At 54.6% G+C, this 15,000-nt stretch overlaps 1 protein-coding gene across 1 annotated transcript in view; it reads right to left on the reverse strand.

Annotated features, from left to right (window-relative positions):
• The window catches only part of prkd2 (protein kinase D2), a 33,208-nt gene that overhangs the window by 8,051 nt on the left and 10,157 nt on the right, over window positions 1–15,000 (reverse strand). The window contains exons 2-15 of the mRNA XM_084467423.1: window positions 10,539–10,677; window positions 9,971–10,102; window positions 8,968–9,176; window positions 8,305–8,488; window positions 7,639–7,710; window positions 7,478–7,495; window positions 7,093–7,252; window positions 6,754–6,865; window positions 5,141–5,218; window positions 4,259–4,574; window positions 3,621–3,673; window positions 3,456–3,528; window positions 2,944–3,050; window positions 753–914 (exon numbers count right to left, since the gene is read on the reverse strand). Of these exons, the coding sequence (XP_084323549.1) occupies window positions 753–914; window positions 2,944–3,050; window positions 3,456–3,528; window positions 3,621–3,673; window positions 4,259–4,574; window positions 5,141–5,218; window positions 6,754–6,865; window positions 7,093–7,252; window positions 7,478–7,495; window positions 7,639–7,710; window positions 8,305–8,488; window positions 8,968–9,176; window positions 9,971–10,102; window positions 10,539–10,677 (1,815 nt within the window). The remainder of the gene's footprint in view (window positions 1–752; window positions 915–2,943; window positions 3,051–3,455; window positions 3,529–3,620; window positions 3,674–4,258; window positions 4,575–5,140; window positions 5,219–6,753; window positions 6,866–7,092; window positions 7,253–7,477; window positions 7,496–7,638; window positions 7,711–8,304; window positions 8,489–8,967; window positions 9,177–9,970; window positions 10,103–10,538; window positions 10,678–15,000) is intronic.

Raw genomic sequence — 15,000 nt, forward strand, 5'->3', positions numbered from 1 at the left:
CCAGAGATGCTTTAGAATGATTGGTGGGGGAGATTGAAGGGGGCGGGAGGAGGTGGCGGGGGGGCCTATCGCAGCGCAGCACAGCACAGTGATCTATGGCGCAGCGCAGTGTCATATTGCGCTTCCTTTAAAAGGGACAGACAACGATGACGTGCTGGTTCACTTCGTTTCGCTTCGCGCCAGACAGTGCACACACACACACATACACATTTATTTGTCACCAGCATAGATGAAGCGATAAGGTTCCTCTTCTGCTTTCTTCAGTGTCGGCCACACACACACACACACACACACACACACACACACACACACACACACACACACACACACACACACACATTCTTTGTCCTCCATACATGCAGCGATTAGGAATGTATTCTGCTTTCCTAAGCATACACCCACATCCACACACACACACACAAACATGCATCCACACACACACCCACACACCCCAACAGACACACATACACACACACACGTGCATTCACACACACCCCTCGCACAATCAGCATCTCCACACACACAGATATATGCACACACACAAGCACCTTATCTTCACACACATACACACACACACACACACACACAAACATGCATCCACACACACACCCACACACACGTGCATTCACACACACCCCTCGCACAATCAGCATCTCCACACACACAGACATATGCACACACACAAGCACCTTATCTTCACACACACACACACACACACACACACACACACACACACACACACACACACACACCTGCGTGATGAGGAACTTGGTGAGCCTCTCTGGCAGGCGGCCCTTCTCACTGGACAGGATCATCTCCAGCATGTCTCCGTGGAGCTTCTCCATCACCACGAACACCTTCTCGGGGGTCTCGAACATGCTCTCCAGGTTCACGATGCCCAGGTGGCGAAGACTCTGGGGGGGGGGGGGGGGGGAACGACACAGCGGGGGTCCGGTGAGGGGGACCAGGGGGAGATACAGATCCCCTGAACCCCTTCTGCAGGCCAGAGGGCCGTGTGTGCCTGCGTGCGTGCGTGTGTATGCTCATCACCATGGTTACGCCGTGCGAGGGGAAGGACCGAATGATTCATGCTGAAGGTTTATCGGAACTGAATAAACAAATGAGGAGGCGACGGTCGAGGTCCGCGATGAACTTCATGAGTCATCAGCCCCGACCAGACCGGCGGGAGGACAGCGGTCATGAGGACAACGGTCGCCTCATGATCTCACCTGCGCGCCGGTGTGCATGTGCGTGTCTGTCAGTGCGCTTACATGACACTCAAGAAAGTCGATTTATTGGCTTAGTCCCACTATGATTGGATTACTAAGATGCAGGTATACACCTCAGTCGAGCTATACTCGAATCGAATTGGCTTACTCATAGTCGAGTTAAGACCCCTAGATAATGCGATTCATAGTCGAGCTAAGCGTGCATGTAGCCAATCGAATTGGCTTATGCGTTGATTTGCGTTCTGCGCATGCTCGAGACCTTTTCCCGGGCAGTGAGCCGGTGTTACACCGAATTCTGCGACCCACCGAAAAGTGTGACCCCAGGGGGCGCTGTTGCACATTTTCTGCATACATGCACACAGCATGAGTTTGAAATAGACAGCCATGAAGTCGAAAAAACGGTGTGCATTATAACAAAAACATCAATAAAACATAAGATCTCCCCACCCCCTCACCTTGTTAATAAATGTGCTTAATAAATTGATTTTAGGGCGTTTAGTACGGTCCATCACCGTTGCTTCTTTCCCCATTAAAAGCTACAGTCAGTATTTAATTACGTAGATTTACCTTTGGGCATTTCCTATTATAGGCTACTGTGTAAAAGGCTGTTTAGAATTAACGTTTGTATCAAGAAAAGAAAGACCCGCCCCCTGGGGTCACACTTTTCGGTGGGTCGCAGAATTCGGTGTAACACCGGAAGTAGAAGGAGACGATAGTCTTGTTGTTGTCAAAATAAATGTTTTTTTCTCCCGACGTGTTTACGATCTTTATTCATTCCTTGCGATGCGGCGGGGAATGCCGTATACGGACGGGCGGCGGAGGGGCTGCTCCGGCGGGAGAAAGATGTTTTCAGCAGACAGCTGTCAACTAACTTTGGGTCGGCGATTTATTTAAAAAGCTGGCGCAGAAGATGGAGGAAGCCGGTGTCGTGCCAATGTAGTTACCCCCTATAAGGAGTGTATCATCATCAACATGCATTCAGTGCACACTACGCTTCGATTTAACCCAAGGCTGAATTAAAAGTCCATGTTTTTCTAAATGTTGCTCATCAACGAGGTTGTAAAATAACTACGATCTTTATTAATTCATTGTGCTGCGGCCGAACTGACTGCGTCGGGTTCTCCGACTCTCTGGTACGTCCACAACAAGTAAAGACTCCTCGGGTTTATCGGGTTTATCTCGCCCATGGGCAAAAGGAATTGGGGGAAATGAACTTTGGCTTTGACTCTCTGAAGTCCAGATTGAAACGCGACATGGAGGAGAAAGCGATGTTTCAGCAGACAGCTGTCAGTTCACTTCGGGTCCATATAATTTCTCCGACGCTCCATTGTTCCGACCTCTCGGTCGTATGCGGACTGCTCCGCCGGCAGAGCAGCCGGAGGAGTCGGCATACGACCGAGAGGTGAACTGACAGTGAACTGACAGCTGTCTACTGAAACAGCGCTTTATCGAATGAGTTTGTTGTTGCGGGTGACGTAAAGAGGTCAACCGGTGGCTCTATTACCACTAGTTGAAATGGGCACAGCGCCACCTATCGTACCGGGGCATGACACGCTTCGGCCAATGAATCGGTTTACTCACCGCCATGTATACGCGGACAATTGCAGTTGTCCAATTGAGGAGCATAATCGAGCTATGGCTTTAATCGAATTAAGCTGTGCATGTAAATGTACTGAGTGCGTGCGAGTGCGTGCTTGTCTGTGCGTGCGTGTACCTGCAGGATGGCCACCTCGTTCCTCAGCTGGCTCTCCTGCTTGGTGGGGAACCGCAGCTTGTCAATCACCTTCACCGCAACGTCCCGCCCCGTTTTTCGGTGTTTACCTGTGGAGCAGAACCCTGATCACTACAGAACAGACAGCAGAACCCTGATCACTACAGAACAGACAGCAGAACCCTGATCACAGCAGAACAGACAGCAGAACCCTGATCACTACAGAACAGACAGCAGAACCCTGATCACTACAGAACAGACAGCAGAACCCTCATCACGCCACAATACTGAGTGAGGAGGGCTCTGGGTGAGGGCCTACCTCCGTACAGCAGAACCCTCTCAGAGGAGGGCTCTGGGTGAGGGCCTACCTCCGTACAGCAGAACCCTCTCAGAGGAGGGCTCTGGGTGAGGGCCTACCTCCGTACAGCAGAGCCCTCTCAGAGGAGGGCTCTGGGTGAGGGCCTACCTCCGTACAGCAGAACCCTCTCAGTGGAGGGCTCTGGGTGAGGGCCTACCTCCGTACACCACTCCGAACTGGCCCGAGCCGAGCACCTCGTCGGCGAAGATCTGGTACACCATGCCGATGTCCTGGGAGAGGAGGAGAGTGATCACCAGGATGATACTCAATGATCAACGATCTCCGACTCATGAGCTCAGAGGGGTCTTTCGGGAACACCTACCACGTTCTCCTGGATCACACTGTTGGACACGGAGATGCTCACGGACGCCTGTCCTGGAGGACGACAGGAGAAACATCAGAGTCCTGACGCTGCCTGTGGCTCACTGAGCCTCACGTCAGAACCAACACACCTGGATTTAGGTTTTCTTTTCAGTTTTTCGCACACTTTATCCTGGGGATGAATTTCCCCTTCGGCGGTGAACACAAATAATCTGCTCTCATGTTTATTCACCCCTTCATGCCTCTGATCTCATGTCTATTCACCCCTTCATACCTCTGATCTCATGTCTATTCACCCCTTCATACCTCTGATCTCCTGTCTATTCACCCCTTCATTCCTCTGATCTCATGTCTATTCAAGCCTTCATTCCTCTGATCTCATGTCTATTCACCCCTTCATACCCCTGATCTCTTGTCTATTCACCCCTTCATACCCCTGATCTCTTGTCTATTCACCCCTTCATACCCCTGATCTCATGTCTATTCACCCCTTCATACCTCTGATCTCATGTCTATTCACCCCTTCATACCTCTGATCTCATGTCTATTCACCCCTTCATACCCCTGATCTCATGTCTATTCACCCCTTCATACCTCTGATCTCATGTCTATTCACCCCTTCATAACCCCGTGTCTTACTGTGCGGCGTGTTTTTGGGCGGGGGCGCGTCCTGGAAGATGACGGGCATGAGGGCCTGGCGAATCACGGTCTCCCAGGCGCGGGCCATCTCCCGCCCCACGCCGCTGTTGGGCCCCACGTTGCTGGGCGAGGGGGGGGCGTGCGGGGGCCCCTGGGCGGGGCCGGGGGGCGGGGGGGCCCGAGTGTTGGGGTCCTCCCCCACGAAGTAGCGCATGGTGCCGGTGACGAGCTCGAAGCAGTGGGGGGGCGTGCCGGCCGGGACCAGGGAGAAGTCCCCCGCCGGGCAGACCTCCAGGACCTCCGAGAGGGGGATCTCCTGGACCAGGGGGGCAACACACACCGTCAGACCCCCTCCATCCGAACCCTGGGTCTAACCCTCAGAGCAGTGGAGAACCTGACCTCAGAACAGTGGAGAACCTGACCTCAGAACAGTGGAGAACCTGACCTCAGAACAGTGGAGAACCTGACCTCAGCACAGTGGAGAACCTGACCTCAGCACAGTGGAGAACCTGACCTCAGAGCAGTGGAGAACCTGACCTCAGAGCAGTGGAGAACCTGACCTCAGCACAGTGGAGAACCTGACCTCAGCACAGTGGAGAACCTGACCTCAGAGCAGTGGAGAACCTGACCTCAGCACAGTGGAGAACCTGACCTCAGAGCAGTGGAGAACCTGACCTCAGCACAGTGGAGAACCTGACCTCAGCACAGTGGAGAACAGTAACAACCTGACCTCAGCAGAGTGGAGAACCTGACCTCAGAGCAGTGGAGAACCTGACCTCAGCACAGTGGAGAACCTGACCTCAGAACAGTGGAGAACCTGACCTCAGAGCAGTGGAGAACAGTAACAACATCAACGGGGAACAGAGATCCGGAGACACTTGCCTTGTAGTATTTGTTGGAGGTGTTGTTCTGGAACAGGATGATGCACTTACAGTCCAGACGCCAGAAGTGCTTTTTTCTCTGAGGTGGGGGTGGGGGAAGAGGGTGGAGGGGGGAGGGGGGAGGAGGGAGGGTGGAGGAGGGGGGAGGAGAGAGGGTGGAGGAGGGAGGGAGGAGGAGGGAGGGAGGAGGAGCACAGGGGGGAAATGGATTATCAGGGTTCAGCGGTCCACACGACACTTTGGGACTCATTTGAGGACGTGGCGATCAGGGAGAGAGGACAGGCTGAAGGCTGAAGGCTGCAGGGCGAGACAGAAGACTGAAGGCCACAGGCTGCAGGGTGAGACTGAAAGCTCCAGGCTGAAGGATGCAGGGTGCAGGCTGAAGGCTGCAGGGTGCAGGGTGAAGGATGCAGGCTGAAGGCTGCAGAGTGCAGGGTGAAGGGTGCAGGCTGCAGGCTGAAGGCTGCAGGGTGCAGGGTGCAGGGTGAAGGGTGAGTACTAACTGAAAGAGGAAAGGAAATTAAAAGTGGGAAAACGGAGAGAGAGAGAGAGAGAGACTTAGTCGCAGCAGAAGTTGAAAGCATCACAGGGAACCACAATCAAAAGTACATTCAGAATGAGTCAACAAAGCACTTGAATAAGATGGAAAAAAGAGAGAAAGAGAGAGCAAGAGAGCGAGAGAGAGAGAGAGAGAGAGAGAGAAAGAGGAGAAGATTGCAAGCTTTTAGTCTGAATGTACCTGCCGCTTTCCCCAAAGCATCAATCAACACATAACCCACACAAAGTGCCCCACTTGCATGACAGACGCACATGACTAAATTTCAGAAATCAGAGAGCAGAGATGAAGCAAGACAATTATCAAGGTCACAGGAAACCAGGTTCAGAAAATAATATTTCTGAGATACAGACAGTCTGATCACTAAAGTAGCCTGCCGTATTCCTTCTTCATACAACAAATTAAGCCGCTTTCTCGAGGGAAGCAGAAGTGGTGACAGTGTCTAGTTCTGACTGTGTCTAGTGGTGGCGGTGTCTAGTGGTGACAGTGTCTAGTGGTGACAGTGTCTAGATCTGACGGTGTCTAGTGCTGACGGTGTCTAGTTCTGACGGTGTCTAGTGCTGACGGTGTCTAGTTCTGACGGTGTCTAGTGCTGACGGTGTCTAGTGGTGACAGTGTCTAGATCTGACGGTGTCTAGTTCTGACAGTGTTTAGTGCTGACGGTGTCTAGTGGTGACGGTGTCTAGTTCTGACGGTGTCTAGTTCTGACAGTGTTTAGTGCTGACGGTGTCTAGTGGTGACGGTGTCTAGTTCTGACTGTGTCTAGTGGTGATGGTGTCTAGTTCTGACGGTGTCTAGTGGTGACGGTGTCTAGTGGTGACGGTGTCTAGTGGTGACGGTGTCTAGTTCTGACTGTGTCTAGTGGTGATGGTGTCTAGTTCTGACGGTGTCTAGTGGTGACTGTGTCTAGTGGTGATGGTGTCTAGTTCTGACGGTGTCTAGTGGTGACGGTGTCTAGTGGTGACGGTGTTGGGTCACAGTCTCTACATGGTGCTGGGGGGGGGGGTCTGGGTGGTGTTGGCGGTGCAGTGGTTCTGGGTGGTGTAGGCTGTAGTTACCAGTGTGTCCTTGTTGCTGTAGTGCACCATCCAGCCCTCCTTGATGGAGGTGGAGGAGCGTCTGGTGGTCTGCCTCACCGACTGCACCACCCGCATCAACGGGATGTACACGCTGGGGGGGGGGGCAGGAGGTCAATGTGGGCCTTCAGTTTTCTGCATGTGTGTCCATGCGTGTGTGTGTGTGTGTGTGTGTGTGTGTGTGTGTGTGTGTGTGTGTGTGTACATGCATGTGTGTGTATGTGTTTGTGTGTACATGTGTGTGTATGTGTTTGTGTGTGTGTACATGTGTGTGTGCGTGTGCGTGTGCATGTGTGCGTGCGTGCGTGCGTGCGTGCGTACCTCTGGTCTCCGCTGGCCCCGTCCTGGTTGCTCTCCGGGGAGAAGGACCCCGGGATGCTGCAGACCTCGTCAGAGTCGTCCATGGACAGCTTGTCCGAGGAGTCGTAGCTGCTGCTGTAGTCCATGGGGACCTCCACGTCCACGCTGGGGCTCAGCGGATCTGGGGGGGGTCAGGGGTCAGGGGTCAAAGGGTAAGACCTACCTGATCATTTTTCACCGCCAGGGTCACTTTGGCTGAATGGGATAGTTTCGGCTAAATTATAAAACATCTATGTCATTTAATTGAATCCAACTCGAAATGACTTGAAGGGCGTTTTGAGTCCGTGACTCCTGAGGAGAGGAAGCGGACCTCCGGAGAGGTTCGTTCGGAACGCTGGAGACTCACCGCTGTTGCCTCGGTTCTCTGGGGAGAGAAGGGAGAAACGCACGCGTCAAAGAGACGTCCGGTTAAACAACGCACCGATTCCTGATCTCATGGTTTGGCCTGAGCCTCGGTGAATCCGCTCGTTCGGAGGACAATAGGGATGACGGTGAGAGCAGACGTACCTCCAGCCGTCTCCCCCAGGCAGTCGTTGGGCACTTTGTACGCACAGCGCTTGTGGCAGTTGAACTTACAATCTAAAAACATCCCCAACAAAGAAGAGGCTCAGTTCATGAAATTCAGAAAGGTGACGCTAACACAGTAGTGAGCTAACACTCTCTCTCTCTCCCCCACAGACACTCTCTCACCCCTACACTCACTCTCTCTCTCTCCCCCCCACTCACTGTCTCTCCCCCAAACTCACTCTCTCTCCCCCAAACTCACTCTCTCTCCCCCACAGACACTCTCTCTCAACCACAGCCACTCTCTCTCCCCCACAGACACTCTCTCCCACACTCACTCACTCTCCCCCACAGACACTCTCTCTCCCCCACAGACACTCTCTCCCCCACACTCACTCTCTCACCCCCACACAGACACTCTCTCTCCCCCACAGACACTCTCTCTCCCCCCCACTCTCTCACCCCCACAGACACTCTCTCTCCCCCCCCACTCTCTCACCCCCACAGACACTCTCTCTCCCCCCCCACTCTCTCTCCCCCACACTCACTCTCTCACCCCCACACAGACACTCTCTCTCTCCTCCCCACTCTCTCTTCCCCCACAGACACATTCTCTCCCTCCCACACCCTCCCCTCCCCCCCCAGACCCCCCCTCACCCCCCCCCTCACCTTTGCACTGCAGGCCCTGTCTGAAGAGCCCCCTCAGCAGCCTCTTGCAGTACTGGCACACGGTGGGCCGGGTGTACGAGTGCACCGTGAAGGTGTGCGGGACCTTCACCTTGCTCATCAGCATCTTGTCCAGGTGGACCGGCCGGCCCGTGTAGAAGCGCCGCGCCTCGCTGGGCGTGCGAGGCTAGGGGGGGGGGCGAGAGACAGAGGTCAGAGAGAGAGAGAGAGAGAGAGAGAGAGAGAGAGAGAGAGAGAGAGAGAGAGAGGATGGAGGTCAGAGGTCAGAGAGAGAGAGAGAGGATGGAGGTCAGAGGTCAGAGAGAGAGAGAGGATGGAGGTCAGAGGTCAGAGAGAGAGAGAGGATGGAGGTCAGAGAGGTCAGAGAGAGAGAGGATGGAGGTCAGAGGTCAGAGAGAGAGAGGATGGAGGTCAGAGGTCAGAGGTCAGAGAGAGAGAGAGGATGGAGGTCAGAGAGAGATGGCGGGTGAGTTCAGAGGTCAACGACCACGGAGGAGATGCACTCAGCAGAGGAGGTCAACAACACTCCTCTAACGACCCAGGGATCGAACAAGATCAAATTAGAATTATCATTCCCCCCCCCCCCCCCCCCCTCACACAACCAACCACAGTCTCAGCCAGAAGGCTTCCGGCGGGTTCTCCTACCATCTGGGTGTGCGAGCGGATGAGGCCGACCTCCTCGGAGGCGGCGGAGCCCGTGGAGGCCGTGGCCACGCTGCTCAGGGACTCGCTGGCGCTGAGCCGCAGGGACTGGCTGCTGGTCAGCGAGGTGGTGGACAGACGCCGCTTGCGGGCGCCGCTGCAGTTGTTGGGGATGCTGAAGGCGCAGCGCTTGTGGTAGTTCAGCCCGCAGCCTGCAGGGGGGGGCGACAGGGGGGGGGGAGAGGTCCTTCATTATGGTTAGTGTGTTCAGTGTGAGCCAGCAGGGGGCGCCACAGGAGAGGAGGCCAGCAGGGGGGGAGAGGGCCTTCGTTTGGGCAGTGTGTTCAGTGTGAGCCAGCAGGGGGCGCCACAGGAGAGGAGGCCAGCAGGGGAGGAGAGGGCAGTGTGTTCAGCCCGCAGCCAGCAGGGGGCGCCTGGACCACTAACCCACCAGAGGTTGGTGGGTCACTGGGTCACTGGGTACTAGTGGTGGTGCTAGTGTGGTTCTGGTGTCGTTCTAGTGTTGATAGTGTCGTTCTAGTGTTGATAGTGTTGTTCTAGTGTTGATAGTGTTGTTCTAGTGTTGATAGTGTCGTTCTAGTGTTGATAGTGTTGTTCTAGTGTTGATAGTGTTGTTCTAGTATGGTTCTAGTGTTGATAGTGTTGTTCTAGTATGGTTCTAGTGTTGGTTCTAGTATGGTTCTAGTGTTGATCTAGTGTTGTTCTAGTATGGTTCTAGTGTTGGTTCTAGTATGGTTCTAGTGTTGATCTAGTGTTGGTTCTAGTATGGTTCTAGTGTTGTTCTAGTGTTGTTCTAGTATGGTTCTAGTGTTGTTCTAGTATGGTTCTAGTGTTGTTCTAGTATGGTTCTAGTGTTGATCTAGTGTTGTTCTAGTATGGTTCTAGTGTTGGTTCTAGTATGGTTCTAGTGTTGGTTCTAGTATGGTTCTCGTATGGTTCTAGTGCTGCTCTAGTTTGGTTCTAGTGTTGGTTCTGGGTTCCTCACCGTCACACTTCAGCCCCTGCCTCACCAGGCCGAACAGCATCTCGCCGCAGTGGTCGCAGAAGGCGGGCGCGCGGTACGAGTGGACGTTCAGCGCGTGCGGCCGGATCTGGAAGTCCTCAAAGGTGGCGGCGGCTGAGGGGGAACAGGAGGAGGACGTTAGGGCCAGGAGGAGAACATTAGGGCCGGGAGGAGAACGTTAGGGCCAGGAGGGAGACAACAGCCTGTAGAACACATGGAGAGCTGTTACACTGCCCCCCCCCCCTTCTGTAGGGTCAGGAGGAGAGAGAGGAGAGAGGAGATGAGGGGAGAAGGAGAGAGGAGGGGAGTGGAGGAGATGAGGGGAGAAGGAGAGAGGAGGGGAGGAGAGGAGGAGAAGAGAGGAGGGGAGAAGGAGAAGAGAGAGGGGAGAGGAGGAGAGAGGGGAGAGGAGAGGAGTAGTGGAGGGAAGAGGCGAGGAAGGGGGGAGAAAAGGAGGGGAGAGAAGAGGAGAGGAGGAGAGGAGGAGGTGAGGAGAGAGGTGGAGAGAGGAGAGAGAGGGGAAAGAGGGAAGAGAAAGGAGGAGACCCACCAGAGAGCACCACCTCCACCAGCTCGCCCTCCTGGATGTCACTGGCCGCTTTGACCAGCTGCAGGATGTTGTGAGTGGTCGTGTCATGTTTGAACAACAAGATCTTGTCGTAGATGCCGTAGAAACCGCACTCAGGAAACTACAAAGAGACAAAGAGAAAGGAACAGACTGTCAGTGTCAGACATGTTCTAATCACCTGCTTCACCGTGCTACCCCGGTCCTCCCGACCACTCTGGGGTAGGAGCAGGGGAAGGCAAGGGAAGGCCTTGCATTGCACCATACTGTTATCGGGTTTGGTATGAATGCGTGTGTGTGCTCTGCGATGAGTGGAGCAGCGAAGGTGGATCCCAATAAACACAAACCCTCAATCCCTTCCTCTCGTTTCAACAGAACACATATACAACAACCGATCACAACCTTATATGGAAGCAAGTGAACACTACCTCAAAATGTATCAGCTCTCAATGCTCACACACAAACCCCCCCCCACACACACACACACACACAGACACACACACACACACACACACACACACACACACACACACACACACACACACACACACACACACACACACACACACAGGTGTTTCCATGTAAGCCTGCGAGATGAGATGATGAGCGATAGGCTCTGGCAGTCAGTCAGTCAGTCAGTCAGTCAGTCGGTGGAGCTGTGAGCCAGTCAGGGGGAATCCTGCTTCCCTGCTGAATAGTTAATACTGTCTGCTGTACTCCAGTGGCCACGCAACACAGGACACCAAAACCAAACACAGAGAGAGAGAGAGAGAGAGAGAGAGAGAGAGAGAGAGAGAGAGACACACACACAGAGAGACACAGAGAGACAGAGACAGAGTGGGGGAGCGAGAGAGAGAGAGACCGAGGGAGAGAAGAGAGAGAGCCACACACACATACAAAACAGAGGGAGGGAGAGACACAAAGAGACAGACAGTGGGAAAGAGACACACATATTGTAGGTTAGTGTGGGGGGAATCCCCTCCCACTTTCAAATGACACTTTTACACACATAAGAACGCACACGCCTTCACCGCCTCCAGCAGACGCACCTTACACAACACGCACACACTTGTTTTAATTTTCAGACTTTTTACACACACACACACACACACACACACACAGAACTCTGACAGACAGACCCTACCGGGCCCCTGGCCTGACGGAACAGACCCCTAAGGGCCCCTGGCCTGACGGAACAGACCCCTAAGGGCCCCTGGCCTGACGGGCTTAGAACCCATGAGGCTGCAGACGAACACAATGAAGAACCCGCAGCCGACGGAAGAGGCTCCACTCAGACCTGCTGCTGCTGTCCCCAAGAGGCTCAGACCTGCTGCTGCTGTCCCCAAGAGGCTCAGACCTGCTGCTGCTGTCCCCAAGAGGCATTCTGATGTCTTCAGTCAGGCTACTGGGTAACATAACCTTGATTAACGGCGGCTTCCCAGTCCCCCTCCCCCCCCCCCATCCCTCAGAGTGTTCCCAGTCTACAGCTTCCCTCTGCCCACTCCTCCCAGTCCACAGCTCCCTGACAACAGACGCAGCAGAGCGGGCGGCCATTATGGTGTCGGCCACACTTTACAACCACAGAATAGACTCTCACTCTCTCTTTCTCTCTCTGTCTTTCGCTCTCTGTTGCTCTCCCTCCCTCCCTCCCCCTCCCCCCCTCTAGCTGGCTTTTCCAGTTTTAGGTGAAAGTATAGGGTGGGAAGTGCGCTCTCACGGGACTGCGTGGCGTCTCCATGACGCCACGCAGACCAACTGAGGTCTGCCTCCTTCCCGCTGGTATCTGAACCGGGGGCGTGTTGGCGCTCGGCCGCTCCGTGTTGACTCCCTTTGGATTCTGTGTGAGTGTGTGTTCACCCCTGTTTGAACAGAGAGGCCCGGCGTGTTCCTGTAGCTAGCGTAGCGCAACGCTGCGTGATCCTGTAGCTAGCCTAGCGCTGCGTGTATCCTGTAGCTAGCATAGCGTAGCGCTGCGTGTGTTCCTGTAGCTAGCGTAGCGCTGAGTGTGTTCCGGTAGCTAGCGTAGCGTAGCGCTGCGTGTTCCTGTAGCTAGCGTAGCGTAGCGCTGAGTGTGTTCCTGTAGCTAGCCTAGCGCTGTGTGTATCCTGTAGCTAGCGTAGCGCTGTGTGTTCCTGTAGCTAGCGTAGCGCTGAGTGTGTTCCTGTAGCTAGCCTAGCGCTGTGTGTATCCTGTAGCTAGCGTAGCGCTGCGTGTGTTCCTGTAGCTAGCCTAGCGCTGTGTGTATCCTGTAGCTAGCGTAGCGCTATGTGTGTTCCGGTAGCTAGCGTAGTGTAGCGCTGCGCGTGTTCCTGTAGCTAGCGTAGCGCTGAGTGTGTTCCTGAAGCTAGCGTAGCGCTGTGTGTTCCTGTAGCTAGCGTAGCGCTGTGTGTTCCTGTAGCTAGCGTAGCGTAGCGCTGAGTGTGTTCCGGTAGCTAGCGTAGCGTAGCGCTGCGTGTTCCTGTAGCTAGCGTAGCGTAGCGCTGCGTGTGTTCCTGTAGCTAGCGTAGCGCTGAGTGTGTTCCTGTAGCTAGCGTAGCGTAGCGCTGCGTGTTCCTGTAGCTAGCGTAGTGCTGCGTGTTCCGGTAGCTAGCGTAGCGTAGTGCTGCGTGTTCCTGTAGCTAGCGTAGCATAGCGCTGCGTGTTCCTGTAGCTAGCGTAGCGCTGCGTGTGTTCCTGTAGCTAGCGTAGCGCTGCGTGTTCCTGTAGCTAGCGTAGCGCTGAGTGTGTTCCTGTAGCTAGCGTAGCGTAGCGCTGCGTGTGTTCCTGTAGCTAGCGTTGCGCTGCGTGTTCCTGTAGCTAGCGTAGCGCTGTGTGTTCCTGTAGCTAGCGTAGCGTAGCGCTGCGTGTTACGGTAGCTAGCGTAGCGCAGCGCTGCGTGTTCCTGTAGCTAGCGTAGCGTAGCGCTGCGTGTTACGGTAGCTAGCGTAGCGCAGCGCTGCGTGTTCCTGTAGCTAGCGTAGCGCTGCGTGTGTTCCTGTAGCTAGCGTAGCGCTGCGTGTTCCTGTAGCTAGCCTAGCGCTGTGTGTTCCTGTAGCTAGCGTAGCGTAGCGCTGCGTGTTACGGTAGCTAGCGTAGCGCAGCGCTGCGTGTTCCTGTAGCTAGCGTAGCGCTGCGTGTGTTCCTGTAGCTAGCGTAGCGCTGCGTGTTCCTGGAGCTAGTGTCGCGCTGCGCGGGCGTCTGGCCCGGGGACAGGGCCGTGTCACTGCGCCGTCGTTGGGTTACCACAGATCAGGTTCCCACTCTCGTCTTCGCCAGCCGTTAATCGTCTTCAGGCTGTGGGCGTGGCCTCACTTCCTCCTCAGAGTTTGGACGGGGCCGGGGGGGGGGTGGGGGGGGGGGGGGCGGAGTCAGAAAGGAGGCATCGCCCCCCCCCCACACACACTTCCCTTGTGAAATCGCAACACATGCATCAGATAATATTAGTGAGCGCTGGGGTTCCCCCTGAGCCCCGTCAGAGAACAGACCTCCTGCTTCACACACTGACCCCCTCGGCCCCCCCGTCTGGTCCGACCCCCTCTGGTCCCCGGAGGGCCACACCAGCGGACCCCCCAGGCCACACAGCGGGCCCCCAGCACCAGGCTCTATCTACTGGGGGCTCTCCTCCTCCTCATGAGGCCCCCTGCTTTGTGGACTCAAATAAGGTCGAGCTTTGGTGTGCGTGAGTGTGTGAGTGTGTTGGCAGAGATATCTAGTTGTGTGTGATTCTCTCAGCTACTGGAAGGGAAGTGAGGATGATTAAAAAAGCAGAAGCAGCCTCTCTCTCTCTCTCTCTCTCTCTCTCTCCCTCTCTCTAAGGAGAAGAGACTCAATTAACTGATATACGGCCTTAAGTTTAAACGACAGCGCTGCAGATCAGCCCTGGTTGAGAGACTGAAATGGGCACGCCAGTCATAACACTGGCCGATTTGAAATGGCACCCACGCCATAGCAACACTGATTAATAAGCCATAGCAACACTGATTAATAAGCCATAGCAACACTGATTAATAAGCCATAGCAACACTGATTAATAAGCCATAGCAACACTGATTAATAAGCCATAGCAACACTGATTAATAAGCCATGGATCAGGAACCCATCACAGAGGCGGTCATCAGGGGCCGGGGGGCCGACATGGTTCTGTGTGAGGCAACCTCTCATTACTACAGGAACCTGAGGACACACTGCTCCGTCAGACACACAACGTTAAACACACTGCTCCGTCAGACACACAACGTTAAACACACTGCTCCGTCAGACACACAACGTTAAACACACTGCTCCGTCAGACACACAACGTTAAACACACTGCCCCGTCAGACACACAACGTTAAACACACTGCTCCGTCAGACACACAACGTTAAACACACTGCCCCGTCAGACACACAACGTTAAACACACTGCTCCGTCAGACACACAACGTTAAACACACTGCCCCGTCAGACACACAACGTTAAACACACTGCC

The sequence above is a fragment of the Micromesistius poutassou genome, assembly GCF_964030765.1.
Source record: "Micromesistius poutassou genome assembly, chromosome: 4".
NCBI classification, from domain to species: domain Eukaryota; kingdom Metazoa; phylum Chordata; class Actinopteri; order Gadiformes; family Gadidae; genus Micromesistius; species Micromesistius poutassou.